The 24032-nt window shown below is 43.2% G+C and overlaps 1 protein-coding gene across 1 annotated transcript; it reads left to right on the plus strand.

Annotated features, from left to right (window-relative positions):
- The first annotated feature begins 103 nt into the window (after positions 1-103).
- On the plus strand, positions 104-23022 carry LOC103186335 (adhesive plaque matrix protein-like). Its single transcript, XM_007905291.2, has 8 exons — positions 104-253; positions 934-1000; positions 5002-6610; positions 7008-7035; positions 7859-7930; positions 8120-8221; positions 17232-17355; positions 22358-23022. The coding sequence occupies exons 2-8, from the start codon at positions 973-975 to the stop codon at positions 22507-22509; spliced, it is 2115 nt and encodes a 704-aa protein (XP_007903482.2). The 5' UTR covers positions 104-253; positions 934-972; the 3' UTR covers positions 22510-23022.
- The last annotated feature ends 1010 nt before the right edge of the window (positions 23023-24032 follow it).

Below are 24032 nucleotides of genomic sequence, written 5' to 3' on the forward strand. Positions count from 1 at the left end.
AGCTCCTGACGTGACGCCGTCGCCGTTGCCAAGGGAAGCGCTCGAGGTGAGCGCCAGCCAGCAGTGACGTCAGCGCGGCCGCCGGAAGTCGTGGCCTGAGCCGAGGAAGAGGAAGCAGCGAAGGTGGTGGGGTGGGGGGGTGGAGGAGCCGGCCGAGCGGCTGCTTTGTCCTCGGTGCTCACCGCCGGCCATCGCCGACCAGTCAAGGCAGCGCTCCGGGGCCGCAGCACCGGCCCGGGCTCGAGTCGAAGCGGTGAGCTGCGCGCGACTGCTGACCCTCGCGCCGCGCCGCGCCGCTCCGCTCCGCTCACCGGGAGCGGGGATTACTCTACCGCCTAATGCGGGCTGTGGGCAAGTGGTCCATCCCTGCACCGGAGGGTTCACAGCGATGCTGGTCAACACTGCAGCAATGTGAATCCCGCTCCAGACACACACACACAGTCATTTCATGGTTATGTGAAACGGATCTCGTTTGTGGTTTTTAATGCTTTATTTATAACCTTTTACATTTTGATGGTAAAGTAGGAAGATATTTTTAACCTGTGCGGAGCCGGGCAATGCACATTCAGGACCGTCCCAGAGCTTCAGGAACGGTCTTCCCAATTCTCCCTTGGTGAGCATGAACCGTGAGCGGTGGTCAGGATGCTACAGTTGACCTCAGTGTCCCAGGCGTTGGAAAAGGGACAATCAGAATTCCTATTCATAATTGTTATCCAGTGATCCTATTGGAAAATTCTATTGCATGGATAGAAAATGAGAAGTTGAGCTCGGTTGTGAAGCCGCTTGAATTGGAATATCCGACAGACAATTATATGAGCTCCCAGGGATACTGTATGTAATGGTTTGTTTTTTCAAGAGGAAGGATGTTCTGATTTTTTTTATTGAGAAACGTTACACAAAATAGTAATATTTTGGGGAATTTGTGAATTATAGGTTGTTAAAGCACAGCATCCATCCAATCCGGTTAAAGCAATGAATCGAGCAGCATTTCCAACCAACAGTAAGTATACTTTATGTATGGTTTCTTGCATGTTACAATTCGTAATGTAACAGGAAGTTTATATGTATCTATTTCTGTCATTTTACATGTCTGGCCTGGCTCATGTGATGGTGGGGTTTCACTCATGACATCTATTTTCATATGTTGTCTGTTGCGTATTTGGTCAGATAAACCGATTCATGTTAGTCACACGTGGATGGTGGTGGATAAGATTGGGAGCCCAGCAAGCAGGGGTTTAGAAAAATCAAGCCGGGTCGAAACATAGAAACAGGAGTAGGCCATTCAGCCCCTCAAGCCTGTTCCATCATTGTATAAGATCATGGCTGATCTGTACTTCAAGTCCAATTACCTGCCTTTGCCCTGGATCCCTCAATAATACCCTGACCCAACAAATATCTAGCCACCTCAGTCTTGAAAATGTTAATGGATCCAGCATCCCCAGCCTTTTGGGGGAGAGACATCCAGATTTCCATTGCCCTTTGGGTGAAAAACTGCCTCCGGATTTCACTCCTAAATGGCCTAGCTCTAATTTTAAGACTGTGCCCCCTTGTTCTGGATTCCCCACCAGAGGACATAGTTTCTCTGTATCTACCCTATCGAATCCTTTTATTTTTTTAAAAACCTCAATCAGATCACCTCAACCTTCTGAACTCAAGTGAATAGAAACCAAGTTTATACAACCTGTCCTCATAATTTTGCCCTCTAAGCCCTGCTATCATTCTGGTGAATCTGCACTGCACCCCTTCCGGAGCCAATATATCCTTTCTGAGGTGTGGTGCCCAAAACTGAACACAGTACTCCAGATGGGGTCTGACCAAGGAGGTAAAGCTCTCCATGGCCTTGCTGCCCCCTACCCCCAGCTTGGCTCCGAAACACTGATTGTCCAGCACCTTGGGACGTCCTCCCGATGTGAAAGGCACTATACAAATGTAATTTTGTTGTTGTTGTAAAGGCATGGGTGAGGATTTCAGCTTGTCGAGGTTAACTTGTGCAAAAATAGAAGATGGAAAAACAGTCAGAGGCTGTTTGAGAGTTGAACAAAATGGTAATGTTTCTTCATGGCCTATGAGTTCGAATGAGGAATCAGCGTGATCAGTTCAGGAGATAAGAATGGCCAATTTATCTGGGGGCTTGTTGACTAGGACATGGGGAGAAACTCTCTTTGAATTGTGTCCTGTGATATTTAATTTATACCTTCTAGGGTCTCAATTCAACAGCTTATTAGATGGGCCACACCTCTAGCAATACAATGTTTCCCCTGTACTGTACTAGAATGTCAGTTGACACCAGGCGGCTCTTGGGCTGGCACTGGACCAGCGGGTGATTTTACGCGGCCTGCAAACCATTTCAGACTTCACAGTTTTATCACTCTCTTCTGGTCAGTCTGCGCACTGCAGCAGCATGAGGCAACAACAACAGAATTACATTTGTACAACGTCTTTCACGTCAGGAGGACGTCCCAAGGTGCTGGGCAATCAGTGTTTCGGACCTGAGCTGGGGATCAAGGAGGGTGGAAGGTAGTGGGGGGGGGCAAGAGAGTGATCAAGGCATGGTCGAAGAGGAGGGTCTTGAGATGGGTCTTGAAGGGGGCGAGGCAGAGGGACTGCAGGATGGTGTTCCAGAGGGTGGTGGCAGATTGGCTGTAGGCCCGCCTTCATGGCCTTCATGGGGCGGACGAGGCAGGGGATGTGAAGCAGGCCGGAGCCCGCTGAATGGAGTGAGCAGGCAGGTTAGTAGGAGGTTAGGCGGTCGCAGGGGTAGGGCGGGGTAAGGTCATGGAGGGTTTTGAAAGTGAGGACAAGGATCTTGAACTACATCCTCTATATGCTGTGGACAGCACAGAAACCAATTGGAGGGGTTCATAGAGGGAATGGCGGGAGGAAACAGCGAAGCTGGGACACGACTACTCATTCCAGGGCCTTGGAGAGGAATGGGAGGTTGGAGATGGGGCATCAGCTGGAGAGTAGGGATGGGTCCAGGGAAGGTTTTTTGAGGATGGAGGTGATGACAGCTGTTTTTAGGGGGGTGGGAACAGTGCCAGTGGATAAGGAGAAGTTGATAATGTCGGTTAAAAAGAGGGGCCAGGAGGTGGAGCTGGGAGGTGAGGAGCGGGGTGGGGATGGGATCAAGGGAACAGGTGGTGGGCTTTATTTTTGAGATAATGGAGGTGAGGGAAGAGGGGGAGACAGGTCGAAGGTATGTAGGGAGGGATGGGTGTGGGGCGGTGGGGGAGGTGATGAGGGGGTGTTACCGGTGGATGGGAGACAACTAGCTGAATGAATCCCCTCGATTTTGGATTCGAGAAGTCTAACATCTACTCGCAGTTGGAATTGGAGGAGAGAATGGGCGAAGCGTGGGAAGGTGGATAGAGGAGGCAGTTAGTGGTGTAGAAGAGGAGCCTGGGATTATCCTTGGCCGCCAAGATTATCTTGGAGTAAAAGGATGATTTGGCGGAGGCAAGGACAGAGTGGTAAGTCTTAGTGTGGTCAAGCCAGATGTGCCAATGGACCGTTTGGTTTGATTGGTCCAGGTGTGTTCGGAAGCCCGCACTTGTACCTTGAGGGATCAGAGATGGCTGGTGTACCAGGAGCATTTATGGGGATATCAGGCAGTTTGAGAGGTGAGGAGGGCAAGGGTGTCAAGGAAGGAGGAGAGGGAGAAGAGAGATTGAGGAGGGTAGGGCACTGTGAGAGGAGGGCCAGAAGGGCAGGAGTTCGGATGACTCCAGGGCAATGGACTGGGAGTGGGGGGAGATTTATTCCAAGGGCGGTAGGTGAAAGAAGTGGGTTGAGTAGGGGGAAAGGGGACGGAGGTATTAAGGGAGATGAAGTGGTGATTAGAGATGGGTTTATCAGTGATGGTGAGGTCTGAGAAGAACACAATTTAAAACATCATATTTCAATATGATTCTTTATATTTCTGGAAGGGAAAAAAAATATTGCTTGTGCAGCCTGCTGACATCTCTCACGTGAAATCTGGCTATCGACACCAAAAAGGTTGGTCCACCCTCATCTAGACAATGACCTCTAGTCCTGGTGATATGCAAAGCTAATAGCATTGCATTTGAGGTTCTTCTGAATCCGGGAGTTACTGGGTCTGTGGATTAGAAAGTCATTCAATGCAGCTTAGAACATTCTCTGCTCCTTGTGAGTCAATTGGTAGCATTCTACTTTACTCATTCAAGTTTCTTTCTTTTAGATTCTTGTGCTCCTTCTTAAAACATTTTCTTTTCACAGTTTTCTTGGATTTTTTTCTGTTTTTTTAAGAGCATACAAAGCTCTATTGTCTTCATCGAGGAGCCAAAGGTGATGTAGACTTTGGCAAATCTGTTCTGTCTTGGTGCTTAGGATCACCTTAGTTATGTTTTTGTTTCATTACGTTTTGCCCACAAAATATACAGTCAATTCACTTTACAGTATATTCTGTAAACCCCTTTGAGATGTCTCGAAGACGTGCTAAGGCGCTGTATCAAATGCAACGATTATTATTAGTGAATCCATATAAAATTCCTCTACTTGTAACACATAAAATGCTTTCGGTATGACTACAAACCAAATCATCCATAATTAAAGAATAAATAAATAGTGTATTGAATTTAATTTCTGAATACTGTACATTTTTAAAGCAATATTTTAAAATATTTGAACTTTTTGAATTTGCTGGAGTAATGGAAATTCAGCTTCTTCCAGAATGTCTTCCAGCTTTTCAAAGCATGTTCATACAGAGTAATGTATAATAATAATTCTTGCATTTGATACAGTGCCTTATGTTGTTGAGACATCTCAAAGTGCTTCACAGAATATATTGTAAAGTAAATTGACTGTATTTTGTGGGCGAAATGTTGCAACCAATTGCGCACAGCAATGTCCCACAAGCGATTGTGGATTGAGTGACTAGATTTTTTTGTTGACCTTGACGTCTGTTTGATTAATCTATTGGTGTTAGTTACTTGTACTCAATATATTTCATAACTTCTTCCAATTTATTGTTTGTTTTTGGAGGAGGCTGGCAGCAAGATTGGCAAACATCCCCCTCAAGGTCAGAATTAAATTTAATGGAAGAAATCCGAACAATCCGAAGGGGTGACCAAATTGTGAGCAATGAGATGGGCTATTCATCTGAAAGAAGAGATGGTGGGGTTCAGTATGCATTTGATGGCAGAGATCCGAATATGTATCCTGATTGGGGAAGGGATAGTAAAGTTTCATTCGTACAGAGTGCTGGAGCTTTAGATAGATACTCAGACATGAGAAGTGTTGATCGAGGACGACATGATGATGGTATTTCAAGTGGACATGGTGACTGGAGACGAGAGAGCAAAGAACAATATGTAGATGGTACCGTAAATTATGATCAGTACCCTAATCGCAAGGGTCCTGATCTTCGGTATCTTGATCAACAACACCCCGATCGTCCATTTCCTGATCAGCAACATCCTGAACATTCATATCCTGATCATCGCCATTCCGATCAGCAACATCCCAATCAGCAATATCCTGATCGGCGGTATCCTGATCAACAATATCCCGATTCTTGGCGTCCTGATCCTCGGCATTCCGATCAACAACATCCTGATCCTCGGTATCCCGATCAGCAACGTTCCGACCCTCGGTATCCCGATCAGCAACGTTCCGACCCTCGGTATCCCGATCAGCAATGTTCCGATCCTCGGTATCCTGATCAACTACGTTTTGATCCTCGGTATTCCGATCAGCAACGTTCCGACTCTCGGTATCCCGATCAGCAACGTTCCGATCCTCGGTATCCTGATCAACAACGTCCTGATCGCCAGTATCCTGATCAGCGAGATCCTGGATATCCTGATCAACTACGTTCCGATCCTGGATATCCTGATCAACAACGTTCCGATTTTCGGTATCCTGATCAGCAACCTCACGATCGCCGCTATCCTGATCAGCGAGATTTTGATCCTCGTTATCCCGATCAACAACGTCCCGATCCTCGATATCCTGATCAACAACCTCCTGATCCTCGTTATCCCGATCAACAACGGTCCGATCCTCGTTATCCCGATCAACAACGGTCCGATCCTCGTTATCCCGATCAACAACGGTCCGATCCTCGATATCCCGATCAACAACGTCCCGATCCTCGCTATCAAGATCAGCGAGATCCTGATCCTCGGTATCCCGATCAGCAACCTCCCGATCGCCGCTATGTTGATCAGCGAAACTCTGATCCTCGGTATCCCGATCAGCAACCTCCCGATCGCTGCTATCCGGATCAGCGAGACCTCGATCCTCGATATCCCGATCAGCAACGTTCTGATTCCCATTATCCCGATCAGCAACCTCCCGAACGCCGGTATCCCGATCATCCATATCTTGATAAGCAACATCCTGATCACCAGTATCCTCCTGATCTGAGAACAGAAGACCGAGGTCAATATGGGGATAATGTCCAAGATTCATATAGATATAGTGACTGGAGACGAGAAAACCCAACACACTATGGAAATAAGTTGGGGGATTTAGGCAGGCATTTAAATGATAAGCAAGGGCGCTATCAAGATGACGCCGGAAGTTCAGACTGGCGGAAAGATGACCAAAATCAATATGAAAATGAACACAGTGAAAGAGAACAGACTGGGTAGGTTTATATCGTATGTTAATAAATATAAATATGTACAATCATTCAGTGAAACAAACTCATAGTGTCAATAAATTATTTGAGTTTACTTCATTCTTCAGATTTTCAGCATTCTCAACAATGAGAATTTGCATTGTTTTGTAGAGATACTAATAAATTCCATCTTGTGCTTCTGCATGGATTGTTCTATGGTTTGTTTTTAGAATTAAATATGGTTGTATTATTATGATGTTATTCTAATATACTGTTCGTCAGTTATTGCTAAACACAAAACCAACACCAAAGCTCAACATTTTTCATTTGAATACTTTTCAGATTATAGTGACTGTATGTTTGAATTATTAAAACGTTTGAACTGTATTGTGGAAGTACAGATCTAGTTATTTTTGTATTACAGGAAATTTCATCACTGGAAGGTGGACAAGGTAGGTCAGAATAATTTCACTCCTAGTTTCAGATTAAACTCCTGTATTCCAAAGAATTGATGGAAAGTATTGAAAGGATCAGACCACAGCAATGAGGCCGATTCTCTGTTACAGGGTTGAGCAATGATTGCATAAATTGGTGCTCTAAAGCACTTAAAATCAATAAATAATTGAAATTATTGCCTGAAAGGGTGGTGGAATCAGATTCAATGATAACTTTCAAAAGGGAATTGGATATTTACTGAAAGGAAAAAAAGATATGCAAGGTATCTCTTTCACTAATTAGGTAGCTCTTTCAAAGAGCCGACACAGGCACGATGGGCCGAATGACATCCTCCTGTGCTGTAAGATTCTGTGATTCTATAAAGTCTCCAAAAACTGTTTATGAGGAAATCTCTTGGGGTTTATGCTTTTAGGTGCACCATGGTATCCATGCACAAGAGCATAATTTAAAGATTATGAGGGAAAATTTTAGGAGCAATACCAGTATATAGTTCTTTACACAAAGAAACCACTTGATGCTATTGTTGATATTGTAGAAGGATTAGATCAAATGAGCTGAAGGACCTTCCTCATTTGGAACTCTTGCAAGAAAAAAATCTGTTGTATGTCTCCCTACATCTATATGATTGACTATCTAGAATATAAAAAAGTTTTCACATTTTTAAGGCATATTTATGCCCATATATCCCCAGGCGCTCTGGGACGCTATCCTACATATATAAATGCAAGTTGTTGTTGTATGGGATAAATAATAAAGATGTGTGATGTACTCCACTTGTGACTTTGACCATAACTGAGACTTCTGAGTTTTCTTTCGTAGGATAATTATTCCAGGACAGAAAGTTTATCAGATGTAGCTGATATTAAAAGAAAGAAATTGTATGACTATTTGGTGAGTAATTTAGGTTTTATATAAGATGTATATTCATTTTGCTGATTAAAGTTAATAGTTATATCCAAATTGATAGTGAACTTTTAAAAAATAAGCAATTAACCTTTTTATTTTTCCAAGGTTAAATCAAAAAATGTTTTGTTTATGCATTTTGTCCAGTATATTAAGGTATGACTTTTTTTATTTAAGCAAAACTTTCAGATAAAAAGTGAAGATGATGCCAGCTTTGTTCTGAAAGTTACCAAGGCTTTCAAGGATGCAATAATCGGCTACTACAAACGGAAAGAAACTGTAAGTATTTTGAAATTGCTTTACTGTACGCAAGTTCATGGAACCAAGTGAAATGAATTGTGAAGATCTCTGTTGTTAAACAATTGTTAAGAATGAAAATTAATTAAGAATGAAAATTGAAACTTCATTAAAAGATTTTGTATTTTGTGGAATGTATTATAGATGCTGTTATGAAACAGCACAATTTTCCATCTGTTGAACATATCTGTCTTTGAACCTGCAATACAAATAACTACTTCTTAAGCCTTGGGGTTCTCATCATCTTCACACACAAACACACTGCCTCAGAGAAATCTGAATATCAGATATAAGCTGCAATATAAATTTGCAGCAAGTCTTTCGGAAATGTTGACTTTGCATTCAGTTGGAGTGTCATCTGGGTTTATAGCTTTAATTGACTGACTAGCAAGTAACAATTAGAGTAAAGTTACTTGCACTGAAAAATTAAGAATTCTGAAAATGTACTGTTGATGCACTTGATCATATCTGACTGATCACAGTTGGGGTATTACAGAGATAGTAGTTTGGGACGTCCTCCCGACGTGAAAAGCGCTATATCAAATGCAAGGATTATTATTATTATTATTAAAGGTAAGGTTCTTTTGCAGAGAAAGGTAATCAGGTGAGTCAGTACAGCTTGATTTGGGATATTTCTTGTTAATTTTGCCTTCGGTCATTTCTCAGTGATGCTGAGAAGAGGTAAAGAAGCCAAGGGGCGATTTAAAAAAAAAAGGCAATGAATAATCAATTTGAAGAATAAAAAATTACTTATCCCAAACTAAAGAAATTAAAATGTTTGATGTTTAGTGGTTCTACGTATCCCATCGGAACATAATTTAGCTAATCTCAAACCAGCTCACAGCAGACACTGCCCTTCAACATTGTCATTCTTACATGATGTTTGATGTAGAAAGTAAAAACAACAACAACAACAACAACAAGATTCCATTTATAGAGCGCCTTTCACGTCAGGAGGACGTCCCAAGGCGCTGCACAGTTGGGTCATGACCCGAGCAGGGGGGAAATGGTCAGGGTGAGGGAGGAAGGGAGGGAGAGAGGAGGGGGAAATGGTCAGGGTGAGGGGAGGGAAGGGAGGGAGCGAGGAGGAGGAAGAGAGTCGAGAGGGGAGCTGAAGGCACGGTCAAAGAGAAAGGTTTTGAGACCGGCCTTGAAGGAGGAAAGGGAGGAAGCAAGGCGAAGGCACTGGGGGATGGAGTTCCAGAGCCTCGGGGCTGAGAGGCTGAAGGCCCGACCACCGATAGTAGGGCGGTTGGGGCGGGGGACGTGGAGCAGACCGGAGCCAGAGGAACGGAGGGTACGGGCAGGTAGGTAGGGGGATAGTAGGTTGGAGAGGTAGGAGGGAGCAAGGCCGTGAATGGCCTTGTAGGTGAGGATGAGGATCTTGAAATCAATCCTCTGGGGGATGGGGAGCCAGTGGAGGCGAGCGAGGGTGGGAGTGATGTGGTCCCGAAGCCTGGTGCGGGACAGTACACGAGCTGCAGAGTTCTGAATGACCTGCAGCTTGTGGAGGGAGGTGGCGGGAAGGCCGGCGAGGAGAGAGTTCCCATAGTCCAGCCTTGAGGTGACAAAGGCGTGAACCAGGGTTTCAGCAGCGTGAGGGGTGAGGTAGTGCCGTAATCTGGCGATATTCCGGAGGTGATGGAAGGCGGTGCCAGTTGTGGTGCGGATGTGAGGGAGAAAGGACAGCTCAGGGTCGAACAAAACGCCGAGGTTCCTGACTGGCTTTGAGAGGTGGAGAGTGCAGCCTTGGATGCTGATGGTGTCAGCGCCTGAGGTGCGGAGGCGCTGACGTGAGCCAATCAGGAGGGCCTCGGTTTTTTGCACGTTGAGCTGAAGAAAGTTGTCTCTCGTCCAGGACTCGATGTCGGACAGGCAGGCTGTCAGGACATCGGTGGTCGTGGAGTTGAGAGTAGAGGAGGAAAGGTAGAGTTGGGTGTCATCCGCATACATGTGGAAGTTAACCCCATGTTTGCGGATGATGTCACCAAGGGGGAGCATATAGAGGGTGAAGAGGAGGGGACCGAGGACAGAGCCCTGAGGGACACCACATGAGACAGTACGGGGGGTGGAGGAGAAGCCATTCGTTGAGACGAAGTGAAGACGGTGAGAAAGGTACGACCTAAACCATTCAAGGACAGTGCCTTGAAAGTTGAGGTGGGAGGACAAGCGGTGGAGTAGGATAGTGTGGTCGACCGTATCGAATGCTGCCGATAGGTCGAGGAGGACGAGGAGACAGAGGGAGCCCTGGTCACAGATGGTCAGGATGTCATTGGTGACCTTGACCAGGGCAGTTTCTGTGCTATGAGCAGCACGGAAACCTGACTGAAGGGGTTCAAAAAGAGAATGGGTGGAGAGGAAAGAGCGCAGTTGGGAGGCGACAACTCTTTCCAAGACCTTGGAGAGAAAGGGGAGGTTGGAGATGGGCCGGTAGCTTGATAGCTGCGACGCATCAAGGGAGGGTTTTTTCAGGGTGGGCGTGATGATGGCAGTTTTTAATGGAATGGGGACAGAGCCAGAGGAGAGGGACAGGTTTATGATGTCAGTGATGTGTGGGGCAAGAAAATGGAGCTGGGAGATAAGGAGTGGAGTGGGGATGGGGTCAAGGGAGCAGGTGGTTGGTTTTAGGGATAGGATGAGTTCAGTGACAGAGGGTGGGGAAACGGGTACGAAGGTGTGTAGGGGAGGATGGGTAGGAGTCGGAGTGTGGGAGGGAAGGGGTGGGTGGTGGGTGGAAGTTGGAGGGGAAGTGACCGCGGAGCGGATTCCCTTGATCTTGGATTCAAGGAAATCCAGCATCTCCTCGCAGTGAAGGTTGGAGGAGATGACCTGCGCGGGGTGGCGGGGGGGACGGAGGAGTCGGGATGTGGTGGAAAAACGTCACACTGTTACAGCAGGGTGCTTTTTTAGAGTTCTGGGCTGAAGTAGATTTTTGGGCTAGAGTAGAGGGAACAACTTTGCTTTAAGTTTAGATGTGTGTTGATTGATACTACTGCTGGATCCCAAAAGGAGAAATGTATTTGATTTCATTTCCTTTCTGCAGCTCATTTTTAGACTTACTTTTTTTCAAAAAAAGAAATATTTTTTGCCTTTTAAAAAAAATCTAAAGGTAAAATTATTGTGAACATTAAGAATGATCCAACTCCTTTCCTGCTGCTTTAAGTCCCTATTTAAGGATAAAATTGTACAGATATTTTATTCAAAGTTGTTAAATAGGTTATGTAGAAAAGTGGAGGCATCAACACTGGTAATGAATAGACATTTTATCAAAATATTTTAATTAACTGTTTTGGCTTTCTCCCTTGCTTTTTCTTTCTTATTTAACAGATCAAAGACAGAATTTAAAAACTACATCCATTGTGAATAGAACTACACCAAGAAAGATCAACACTGTTCTTAGGATCCAGCAGGCTAAGGAGCCTCTCTTCAGTTATTTTTCAAGATAGGATCCTTCAAGTGAATATATTCACCATACCTTTAATCATAAACACATTTAGTATAGAAATCCATCAGTATTGAAGCTTTTCCTTGAATTCTTGGTTCCACAGACACTTCTGGACAGAAACTGAGCTATGCCTCAATCTCTGTCCTTGGGAATTACAATCTCAACACATAGAACCATGGCTAGCTGGCTACTGGAAGCATTTTAATGAACCCACCTCTTCTACACCTCTGGTTCTTTGACTTTTGGCTGGCTAGGAATTGTTTGTTCTTCATCTCATTTTTCTTTAACACAGATGTCAATTCTACTTAGCGCAATGTAGTGCCTGATATTGTTATCCAAGGTATTTGGTACAGACCTGGCTACTTTATTCTATAGTCTTGGCTGAACCATTGCTATGATGCAGAAATATTAGCATAATTCTTTCTGAGATTCTATCCAAATATCTCTTTTTTTTAAGGTTGGCCTTACCATGTAGAAACTGCTGCCATGCTTAAAACTATCTGAACCAGACTACGAGTTTATACATCTATAAATATGCCATCTTCAAATGGAAATGCCACTGTCTGGAATGGAATGTGCACTCTCTTTGGAGGGTAGTAACATGCTAATCTAATTCCAGAGAGTATTATGTGCAGGTTGGCAAGAGCTCAGATATATTTTGGGGTACTGCTGGAGTTTAACCAGCTAAAACCATACAGCATGCGATTGAAAGCACTGTCTGGCAATCTCCCTGCTGATTATCCACCCTTTCTATTCGGGCTTTAACTTGCAGGAATAAAAGGAGCTGAGGGGAAGAATCCATACTCCCAGTGCCTTTACAGGTCCAGCTAATAAGGCTGGCTGGTCTATCATCAGCAGTGCCCTGGAATACTGCACACCCATCTGGTATAGCTATAGAACTACTGAGACCACCACAGAGGATTGACTCGACTCTGACATTCTGTTGCCAAGCATGTCACCAAGGAGACTCTACACTTGCATTGCTCTCCTCCACCCCCACCCCTCCGCCCCTGAGGATTGTATCCCAAATATATATGGATTGCATAAAGTTACTAAAGTCTCTCTGGATAATGTAGCCAGTGCAAGTAATTAAGAGGCCTTTCAATGAATCATAAGTCTTAAACTTCTTTGCCAAAAAAGAAGTGGAGCACTGGTCATCTAATGGGTTCTGACTTGAAAGAAGGATGAGTACCTCTGCCATTCTTCCCAGAGTTTGTGGAAGATCCTTATCTGGATCTTGAGAGTAAGAAACCTGGAAAAGCATACATCTGTTGTGCCCCAGGTTTCAAGACACACACCAGCAAAATGACAGTCATGCTAATCATCAAGTTTAACTCAGCGTACTTCATTTTCCTGTTGTCAATTTTCCTGTTATACTAAAGAAACAAGGAAAATTGATCTCTGTACAGGCATTGCTATGTGACGAAAATTTATAGCTCTGGGCTTGTATCATGATGCATCAGCCTGAGCCTTTATTAGGACGCAGTGAAATCGCTGTGCGTTTCACAGAGTAGTCATTTGTTTCAGCAAGTTCAAGAAAAGCATTCTTTGAAAGATGTCTATTTAGTCTCAAGTTGCAAAGACACTGAGAGATCTATTCAAGTACTACTTTGATGTGCTTTGGGTAAGTTCTAACCAATGCAAATAATTTACCCATCACCATTCCTACCAATTTTGCTTACTTAAATTATCCTCTGTGGTACCTCGAGTGCACTCTATCGCCTAATTTTTTGATTTTGGGCTTCAGGACAAGAAAAATGCAACAACACAACTCCCTGGAAGGAAACCTAGAAGCTATAAATAACGTATGAATACTGGGTGCACTACCTTTTGGTTGTGTAATCAATTTTATTTTTTTTAAGAAAGGCATCAGTTACTTAACAGTTGCCTATCCTACTTACTCAAGAATATATTACATTAAATAATTTTCCTGTTGCAAACTGTTACAAAAGTTTGGACTTAGTGAAAAGATCAGATCCGTTTTGCACTTCACTTCAGGATTATATCAGTTAGTGACATACCAAAGCTCCATGCAGTTAAAAACTAGTTGTTTTTAGACTGTAAAGTGTGATCACTAAATATTGCTTCATATTTCTGATGACCCTTTAGACATTTTTCAATTGATTGTATCAATTTTGAAGAACAAAGGAATTGTTAGGTTTTCCATGCTTCTAGAGTTTTGTGTGTCATCAGAAAACATTTTCTAAGATTAAAGGCATTTGCATTTACATTGTCTATATGATTGGTTGTTGTTGACATATTCTCAAAAGTAACATCAGGATTTTGAACTTTAGGCTGCCACTCCAATGCAGTGCTGGAAGAGTGCTACATTGTTGGAAGTGCCATCTTTCACAATAAGATATTAAACTAAGATCTTTTCTGCCTGTTCACATTGAAATTACAAATCATGGCACTATTTGAAAAGAAAAGGGATTTCCTCCCTGTGACCTGGACAACAATCTCCCAGATCAAATCGATCACTCACATTGCTGTGTGAAAATTGCTGCTTTTGCCTTCAAAATACACAGTAACTATACATTAAATCCCATGAAGCTCTTTGAGATATCCTCCCAGTGGGAAAGTCGCTATGTTAAATATAAAGATTATTGTCTTTTTCAACATTTTATTCTGATCGGCAACTGGAAGAAGTTTGTTTTCCCACTAACTTAATATGTGGTTCAGCCAGGCTCTCAGTTCCAAATGGGATGATACAGTCAAATGTAAATGGCAGGAAATGCAAGATGTTGCTGGGTCCATGAAATAAGATATTGCATTATGTAGTATGGCCCATCATCGCTTTCATAATTTTGACGTTGATGATGTTGCTGAATGACGCATGTAGGACACCAGCTGAGAGCGCTTCCAGTGGTTGCCCGGATGTTGCTAATTCCAAGTGGGTATGAGAAGTTGCCCAGTCAGCACTAGAAGTCTGCCTATTTCCAGTATACTGGGAGTCCACAGTACACCTGTTTTCTATATAGAGGGGTGTTATAGTGATGAGTCCAACAATTAACTGTAAAGGACGCTTTTCTTCCAACTTGTTCATCAGTTGGAAGTGAAGGTTTTCACCTTCGTGCTTTGTTTCTTACGTGAATTTTGAAACGTGCACAAGAAAGGTTTGAACTGCAAATGGCCATTTGATCTCTTGTTTCCAGAAAACCTTACCTTTTTCATGTTACTCCATCGAGCTGTTTCTTAAGTGAGACCATTGCTCTGATCTCTACTACCCATCATTGTATCTTGTTTCAGCTGGCCCTGAGAAATAGTCGCCAGCTGAGGCAAGAGACAGCTGGTATAAGAAATACTTCCTTGTGTTTGCCCCAAAATTAACTTTCACAACCGTGGAAGCAGAAAATGTTGTTTGTTTCAAGAACAAATGACATAGATTTCTGTTAGAAAATAATATCTTGGAATACAACATATGGGACATGACATGTCAAGTGACTGCAAGGATGGTGGAAGGTGAACTGGGTGCACCTTGGTCGTTTTTTGCCTCGCAAATTCTTAGTTCTAATCTGAACCTCTACTCTCTTGGCCTCTGCCATGGTGCACCTGGGATTCTTAAGGCTGAAGAATCGTAGCCAATCTAGCCATTTTTATAGATCATCCCTGTTTTAACACTGAATCAAACTAGTTGCACTGTCTATGCCTGTGCAACTTCCTTAAGTTGTCACGTCAAGAACTGTACACAGTGCTCCAGATGCAGCCTGGCCCGAGTACTGTACAGTTTGAGCAGATTGACTTCTGGGGGATTTGAAATGAACTGATTTAGCAATAATAATTGCATTTAGCAATACAGTCCAACAACTTGTCTGCCTTGTTCATTTTAGCATTGGACATGGTGGGCAGTGAATCAACTAATGCTCATAGGTCGTTTTCAACTTTCCCCTTAGCAATTTGTATTTCTCTTAGTCTTACATTCTGTATGAATTAGCTTGTGTTTGTTTGTAGTGAGGTTCATTCATGTCTCTCTACATATGTCTGTTTGGACCTATATCTGTGTTTGCACTTGGATGCCAGTTATGGTCCTAATATGGAGAGTTTTGGAAGTTTTTCAAATCTATTTTTGAGTATTATACTCAAACTTCATTAATTATCATTGATGAATATAGCGAGAGAACCCATGAAGTGCTATTATACCTATGATTTTTGAGTCTAGCGTAATAGAAATTCTATATACTGTTTTCTTTTGAACTCTCCAGCTTATCTTGACAGCACCTATGAGGGAAAATGGTACTTCAAAGAAATACCCTTATTGCAAAGTTTTAATAAACAAACTAAAATGTTCATTCATTTTAGAGCTTAGCGGTTAGAACACTTGCCTCATAAGCAAGAGGACCTGGGTTCAATCCCTTGACAGGATGAAATGTTGTGTAAGTTTCCTTACTCCAATTCCTCTGTTTACAGAAAGTGGGAACCTGGTTGTTAGTCAATTGGCGGATCGCTTTCCCAGGGGTAATAATCTCTTTAAAAAATAATAATATGGTCACTCAATCCATGACTGTTTGTGGGACACTGCTGTGCGCAATTGGCTGCCGCGTTTTGCCACAAAATACACAGTCAATTCACTACAGAATATTCTGTGAAGCGCTCTGAGTCTCAAAGACGTGATAAAACGCTTTATAAAATGGAAGTATTATTATTTTAACCGTAGGATTTTATGTTTTTAGAATTCCACTAAGTGCGTCAAGTAGAGGAAAGTTACACTTTATTTATGAAGAATTGTCTTTCACCTTGAGAATCATTTTCTGATGGTCCAGCTTGCCTTCCTATCAAATGCTTTTCAAATAATTCTCCATTTTCAATTGCACTATTTGTAGGATGTCATGAGTGGAATGGAAAACTGGACATCTTTCTGCTTTCCTCTTTGGTCACTTTCCATGCCGTTTCTTGGATACTTAAGAGAATTTTTTTTTTTTTAAAAAGCAACCATTTAAAGGCTACAGTTCCTAAATTAGACATACGCTTGACATACACTTGAAAATTCAATTGCTGTGAAAGGTTTTGATTATTTCAATAAAAACAAGTCACAGATGTATTTTGTGTGCAATGGAGAAGCTGGACATCAAATCCATTTGGGATCTGACTTTGTTTTAATGCTTCTGTGAATGCTGTGATGTAATACTCTTCTTGGGATAAAGGTATTACATTGCATTGCCTTCGGATATCTTTCCGATGTGACAGGTGCTACATAAATGTAATTTTCTTGTTATTTTAAATGGATTACCAAGGTTACTTGAACTGTAAAAATAGCAGTGAACTTCATTTTCTGGTAGTTCAAAAATAATCGGTAATCTTAAACTATTGCTGGGTTTCCTTTTACATAAATGGATCTGAAATCTGTTTTATGAAACTGAACTGTAGTATCTGCATAATACTTGCTGTATTAAGTGGTATAATGAAAGGACCTGGGCATTGCCATTGAAAGATCTGCCAAGATCTAATACACTTTTGGAACAGGCTTGATGGGCTCAATGGTCTTCACCTGTTTCTGTTTTTCTATGTTCATATTGCGTTTCAAACATTTTTTCCTTGCCAACTTCAAAGGACCCACCAATGAGGTTATCACTGGATCAGGGAAATGCAAGATACTTCAAATCGCCGGATGACTATTCCAGATATAAACCTGATGTGTCAGCTGCAGATCTACAAGATTCAGAAAGCCGCAGAGGTAAATTAGATTTGAAAATTATCTGCAGCATCTGTTTACAGGTTTAACAAAAAACAGATTGCCTCTTGCACCTCATCTGTGCTTTTGCATTTATCAATCCAGCATTTTATCTGAATTTGTTCAATTTGGATTTCCAGCTGAGTGTGTTAAGTTTTCCTGTTGACGACATTTGAATGTAAGCTTCACCCGCCTCCTCCAGCCTGTGGCCCATTAAGATGCAAATTGCACTCTGCCGTTACATTGTTCTCAAAATAATGTCAATCCTTTCCAACAATTCCTGGAGTGGGTTCAGGCATGATTTCTTGAGAGCAGCACTCTCTTAATGTGGTTTCCTTCCTGTAACGAATGTATCATTTGCCGCCCCCATTCTTACCCGAACCAAACTCCGCTCCCCGATTACCCCAGTCCTTGCCAGACTGCACTGGCTGTTTGTCCCAGAGAGGATCGACTTCAAGATCCTCACCCTTGTCTTCAAATCCCTCCACTCCTCTGCAACCCCCCTACCTCCTTGACCTCTCTCCTCACAACATTGCCCGTTGTCTTCGCTGTACCGGGACTGGCCTCCTTTTTGTCCCCCGAGTCCTCCGCTCCACCATCGGCGGCTGTGCCTTCAGCCAATATGCCCGGAGGCTCTGGAACTCCCTTCCTCACTCCCTTCGCTCACACCCTCTCCTCACTTTCAGGTCGCGGCTGAAGACCTTTCTTTTCGACCGTGTCTTTGGTCACCTTCCTACCCCTCCCTGGTTCGGCCCCGGGTTCCGTTACTGTGAAGCACTCTGAGATGTCGTCCGGTGTGGAGGGCGCTATATAAATCCAAGTTGTTGTTGTATCATTGCAGACTCTCAAGAAAGTTCCAGACTGAGCTCACATGCAACTAGGCTGACTGAGGCAACTCCACAGTTTGCTTATACTTGCCAGTCTTAATGTTGCCATCTTAAATATCACTTGTGGGAAATGATTGTTCAGGTATCTGTGAACATTGTTCCTTGCAATCTCTGTTTATTCTTCTTGTGCAGTCACAACTTTTTAGTCCAAATCCCTAAAAGTTCCAACAGACAAAGGGTAGTTTGAGGGATGGTAACACCATTGGGGATAATCCAATTGCCTTTTCCCAATATCCTGGATACTTCTCATCAGCATGATTGAGAAAGAGCTTATCCAGAATTTATTCTTCTCAGTGAAGAAGACCAAGGTCATAATGCAGAGATGAATGTGGTAAAAGTTTAATGTCTTTTGACCACTTTAATGTACAAGTATTTTCAATCTTGAATTGGAACACCTGAGAATCCCAGACTGGGAGAAATTGATGCTGCGTGTGACCTTCTATACTCATTGAAGCACAGTTTTCTATACTTTGCAATGACTGTATTGATGGAACGTGTGGTTGTCCAGGAAGTTATACCTGGACAGATGGAGGAGGGTGGAGAAAAGCAGTTCCCTGGGAACCTATTCAATGATTTATTTTAAGGCTCTGTCAGCAGAATTCACTTCTGTCAGAATTTTCGCTGTCAAATACAAAGGAAAAGCCCATATTGTAAAGGCATCTTATAGCATTACAGTAATGTGATGCCTCTTAAATAATGGGTCTAAATTTTATTTGATACAGCATACTGACTGAAAATTGTTTCCCACTCGGTGGGAAAGATAAAATGTGGTTTCTAAGCACAATCTGCTTCAGACATGAAGAAACCACCTGGACAATATTATTCAGAGCTGAACTTGCAATTGTAGATATCAGTTGATGAGTGTAACTGGGGATATCAAACCACTTTGGCTAATTTTCCTACACTGCCATACTTGTGTGTTTTGATTCCCAAATGTTGCTCATAGCCTGATGACAGTTTGACCATTGGCAAGTGGCCTTTTGGAAGACGTCAAAGACTAATCTGCTGCACAGAGTTCTGAACCAATAAGGTTTTTGTAAAATGAGATGGCTTTGAGAAAATGGTTCCTTCTCTGTCAGCTCAAATACACTGAATTCAATCAAAGGCCCCTAAAAGAGAGAGATCCAGCAAAGTTGTGCTAGAAGCCAATACCGCTATTCAATTCCTTTAGACCTTAACGGATATTGCCACTTTCCTCTCTGTGATTGAAAACCAGTTTCGGTCCAGGAAACCATGATCATGAGACCGCGTTTGTCAAAGTCACAAACAGCATTCTCTCTAGCTGTGACCATGGCTCCCTCTGCCACCTCGTCCTCCTGGATCTCTCTGCTGCGTTCGACACCGTCGACCACACCATCCTCCTCCACCGCCTCTCCTCCCTCATCTACCTTAGTGGGACCGCATCGCATGGTTCGAGTCCTACTTAACCAACCACCTCCATTTCATCTCAGCAAATGGTTCTTGTCCCAACCCTGGCTGGTCACCTGCAGGGTACCCCAGGGCTCCATCTTTAGCCCTCTTCCTTATCTACATGCTCCCTCTGGACGATGTCACCCACAGACACGGTGTAAACTTTCACATGTATACGGATGACACACAAATGTACTTTGCCTCCTCCAGTACCAACTCCAGGTCTGCCAGTGTTCTATCAGCTTGTCTGGCAGATATCAAGGCTTGGATGAGTGTAAACTTCCTGAATATGGACAAGACAGAAGCCATACTCCTTGGCTCCTGTCAACGTCTTCACTCCTGTGGATCTAAACTCCTCAACCTTCCTAGGGTCTCCTGCAAACTCACCGAACCAGTGTGCAATTCAGGAGTCCGGTTTGATCCCCATTTCCTTCCTCTCCCACATCTGGTTCCTGACCAGGACTGCTGTCTTCCACCTCCACCAGGTTGCTCGCCTCCAATTGTACCTTACCCCAAATGCAGCCAAAACCCTTGTGCATGCGTTTGTCACCTCCTGCTTGGATTACTCCCAACACACTCCTCGCTGGTCTCTCCAGCTCCACCATTCACAAGATCCAGTTCATTCAAAACTGCTGCCCACATAATGACAGGGAACAAACTCCGTACTCATATCTCACCAGTTCTGTCAAGGGTCCACTGGCTCCCCATCACCGAACGGATCGACTTCAAGATCTTCACTCTCGTGTTCAAATACATTCACCATCTGGCACCTCCCTACCTCTCCGATCTCCTCCCTTCCCAATCCACCACCCGGCGGTTCTGCTCGACTGGCACCAGCATCCTACTCATCTTTCGCACCCTCCGCCCCACTATCAGAGGTCGTACTTTCAGCCACTACACTCCAAGACTCTAGAACACTCTTCCTCACTTCCTCCGCCTTGCCGTCTCTCTCCCCTCTTTCAAGTCCTGCCTGAAGACTTTCCTGTTCTACCGTGCTTACAGCCACCACACCCCTCCCCGCGGGTCGGAGTCAGGCTCCGCTACTGTTAGCGCTCTGAGACGCTACCCTGCGTGGAGGGTGCTATATAAGTGCAAATTGTTGTTATGATGGATTGCTTCTTGTATTTTGATGGGAGATAATGCAAATTTTAAGGCATCTTGCCTCTGATATTGTGGGGCTGGCCAAAGGATATGAAGAGAGCTTGGAAAGTTAATTAGACTTTCCATCATATCGAAATGGCTGAAGGGCCGAGCGGGTACAGGGTTTATTCCGGTATCTATTACTTGCCACGGAGACAGATGGATTTAAACCCATCTGGAATCTAGAGATGCAGAACAGATTCCTTGGAATGGAAATGTTCATTCAGGTCAATTTGGGCTTGTAACACCCTAAGACCACAACCTGAAGCCATGTATATGAGATGCAGGAAGTATCTTCTCTTTCAAATGGCCAAAATAAAGGCAATTTCTTTCATGTTGATGCACCGATTTCTTGTGTATCCTTAGCATGGCAACCTTTATCCAGTTCCATACACAGATGCTGCCCCTCATTGTGATCTTTCTAAATTATGCCAATGATCACTTGACAAGGCTTCCCTGTGAACAAAGTGATACCTGCAACTTCCCTGAGATATCATGTTCATTGATGCCTTTTGCCAGGTGGGCACAGGAATGGTCTCCTACATAACATTTAATTTTGTGTAACCTTTTGCGGCTCAGAATAGCTCAAGAGCATTATTACATAATTTTCCCAAAATTGTTTCAATCAGTCAAACTTTAGAAATCATTGGGTGGCAATTTCAGATTTCCTTTTTTTACTTATAGCTTTGATGCTTTATTAATTTTAAAGGATGATCTAACACTTTTGTTGGGTGTTTTTTGAGGGTCAGCTGGGTGTCTGACACATTCGGAAACCCATCAACATACTTAAGAGTATCCAAACCAAACTGAAAATTCCAGGCATTCCACCTAACCGTGGAAATCCCAGAGAGAGATTGTTGGAATGGAATGCACACTCTCTCCCTGGAGGGACATATCCTGCTTACCTAATTCTGGAAAGCATTCGGCACAGGTTGGCAAGAGCCAAGGCTTGGGGACCCCAGCGTGTGGTTGGGGTACTGCTAGAGTTTAACTAGATAAAACTGCATAGCCTGCCATTGACATTGCTCTCCGGCATGCCTTCCCAAGGCTTGTCAAGCTCGGATTACCCTATCCGTTGGGCTTTGTCTTGCAGGTTTAACAGGAGCTGAGTGGGATGATTCCCTGCCCTCAGTGACTGGTCTCCCTTCCAAGTCCTGCCAATGCCAGGGCACTGCTGATGACAGCACAGGCTGGTTGTGCTGTTATCAGCAGTGCCCGAGAATACTGTGTATCTGCCTGGCTCAGGGACCGAACTATCGAAACCGCCACAGAGGGCTATAGCTCGATTCCGACATTCCGTTGCCAAGTATGTCACCGTGGAGCCAGTTCATCTCCAAGGAGATCCCCCCACCCCACCCCTCCCTTGCCTCCCAAGAATAATAGTCACTCGTCCCTTGTTGATGCTGAAATTCCAATGAATATTTAATCTGAAGACTTGGAAATGCAAGTGAAATTGTCTTGTCCCTTTAAATGTGATGTTTCGGCATGAAGCCTGGCATTACAGTTCTTTCGGTATACCAAAATCTACTCAGCTTTTGTCTTGGTTTTCTGCATTCTGTATTTTCCAGGTGGCTGTGACTGGAAGCAAGATGCACCGGCAAATGTGAGACCTCCACTTGATCATCCATCATATGTTTCCTCTTCTACTTCTGCTAGGGATTATGCTTCCACTTCAAGCAGAGGCTATGAATATGATTTCAGATTTCAAATCCAGAAATAATGATTTTAACTGGGTCAAGAGCACAAACAATAGTTATTGTGGTCATTGAATGTAACCGGTTGGTGTATGAAGGTTAATGATTTGTTCGGAGTGGAAAGGTTCGAAACTGCCATATTCAATCTCCAAACGAACAAGGTGCCATGTAAACTGTCATTTGTATATTTACATATTCTCTAATTATCCTTTTAAATATACAGAAAGCCTTTTGTTTAAGCCTTTTAGAAATGGAAAGATCTGATCAGAGGATGTAATATTTATTACTGGTAGGTCACAAACTGTTCTTGTTGAGCTTTTTCCCAAATTATTCCAATATGCTACAGTGTAGTGATAAGGTATGCTGTGTTTCATTCTTTGTGGAGTATATTGTATTATACTGTTCTTATAGTGCCGATATACTCTGTAAAAACAAGAAGCAACAGAGAGAACCAAAGGAACAGAAGAGATGGAATGCTGTAGCATTTTGGTTAAGAGCACTCACCTCGCAAGCGAGAGGACCCGGGTTCAATTCCTGGGCAGGGCTAAACCTTAGGCAAGTTTCCTTATTTCACATGGCTCTGTTTACCTAGCAGTAAGTAGGTACCCAGTTGTTAGTCGATTGACAAATCGCTTTCTGGGGATTGTACCTCAAAAAAAAATTAGACACTTAATCCCCAACTGTTTGTGGGACACTCCTGTGCGCAATTGGCTGCCGTGTTTCACCCACAAAATACAGCCAATCCACTTTACAAAAATTCTGTAAAGCGCTTTGAGGCATTTCAACGACATGCTAAGGATTATTAATTAAATGACCCTAAATCTGCCTGCCTTTTTTAACTGGACTACAGGCAGATTATCTTGAAACTGATCCTTGTGGGCAAAAGATGGGCAAACCTTCCCCCCCGCCACCAACTATTTTCTTTTCAGAAAGTGGTAATTTATGCTTACACTATCAAGCCTTGATAGTGTCTCTGTGGTACTTGTACCAAAGCAGTAAATCTGAACCTGATCCCAAACTATTTTTGCCAAATAACCTGAGTATCCACACAGCAACAATTCGATTGCTGCCCTGGTTGAACTCTATTAATTCAGTACTCCACCGGTTGGTACATTTACTTGGTCATTAGGTTAGCAAAAAATGTAAATGCAGCAGGCATTAAATGGATAAAATGCACACCTACTGATATTAGCCATTACTCTGTATTGTCCAAAATAGAATACACTGCATTTGAAGCTTGAATGCATGTGTGTCTCTGTATATCTAATATATGTGTGTGCGTATATATATATATATATATATATACGCTTTTTTTTTTCCCTCAGACTTTCTCATTTGAGCCTGGTCTCTTGAATTTGTTGAAATGTTTCTCTATTCTTTTTGCTTAAAGCCAATGAAGGCTGTATAATTCGCATATGGGCAGTTTGAAAAAAGTTTTAAGTTATCCCCCAGTTAGTAAATAATACCTCAAGGAAGCAAACCACTCTCCTAAGAAGAAAGGGTGGCATTTTATACGTGTGGGCTTCAGGAGTAAGTACAGAATCTGTAG

This window comes from Callorhinchus milii, unplaced genomic scaffold (assembly GCF_018977255.1).
Source record: "Callorhinchus milii isolate IMCB2004 unplaced genomic scaffold, IMCB_Cmil_1.0 Scaffold2, whole genome shotgun sequence".
Classification (NCBI taxonomy): domain Eukaryota; kingdom Metazoa; phylum Chordata; class Chondrichthyes; order Chimaeriformes; family Callorhinchidae; genus Callorhinchus; species Callorhinchus milii.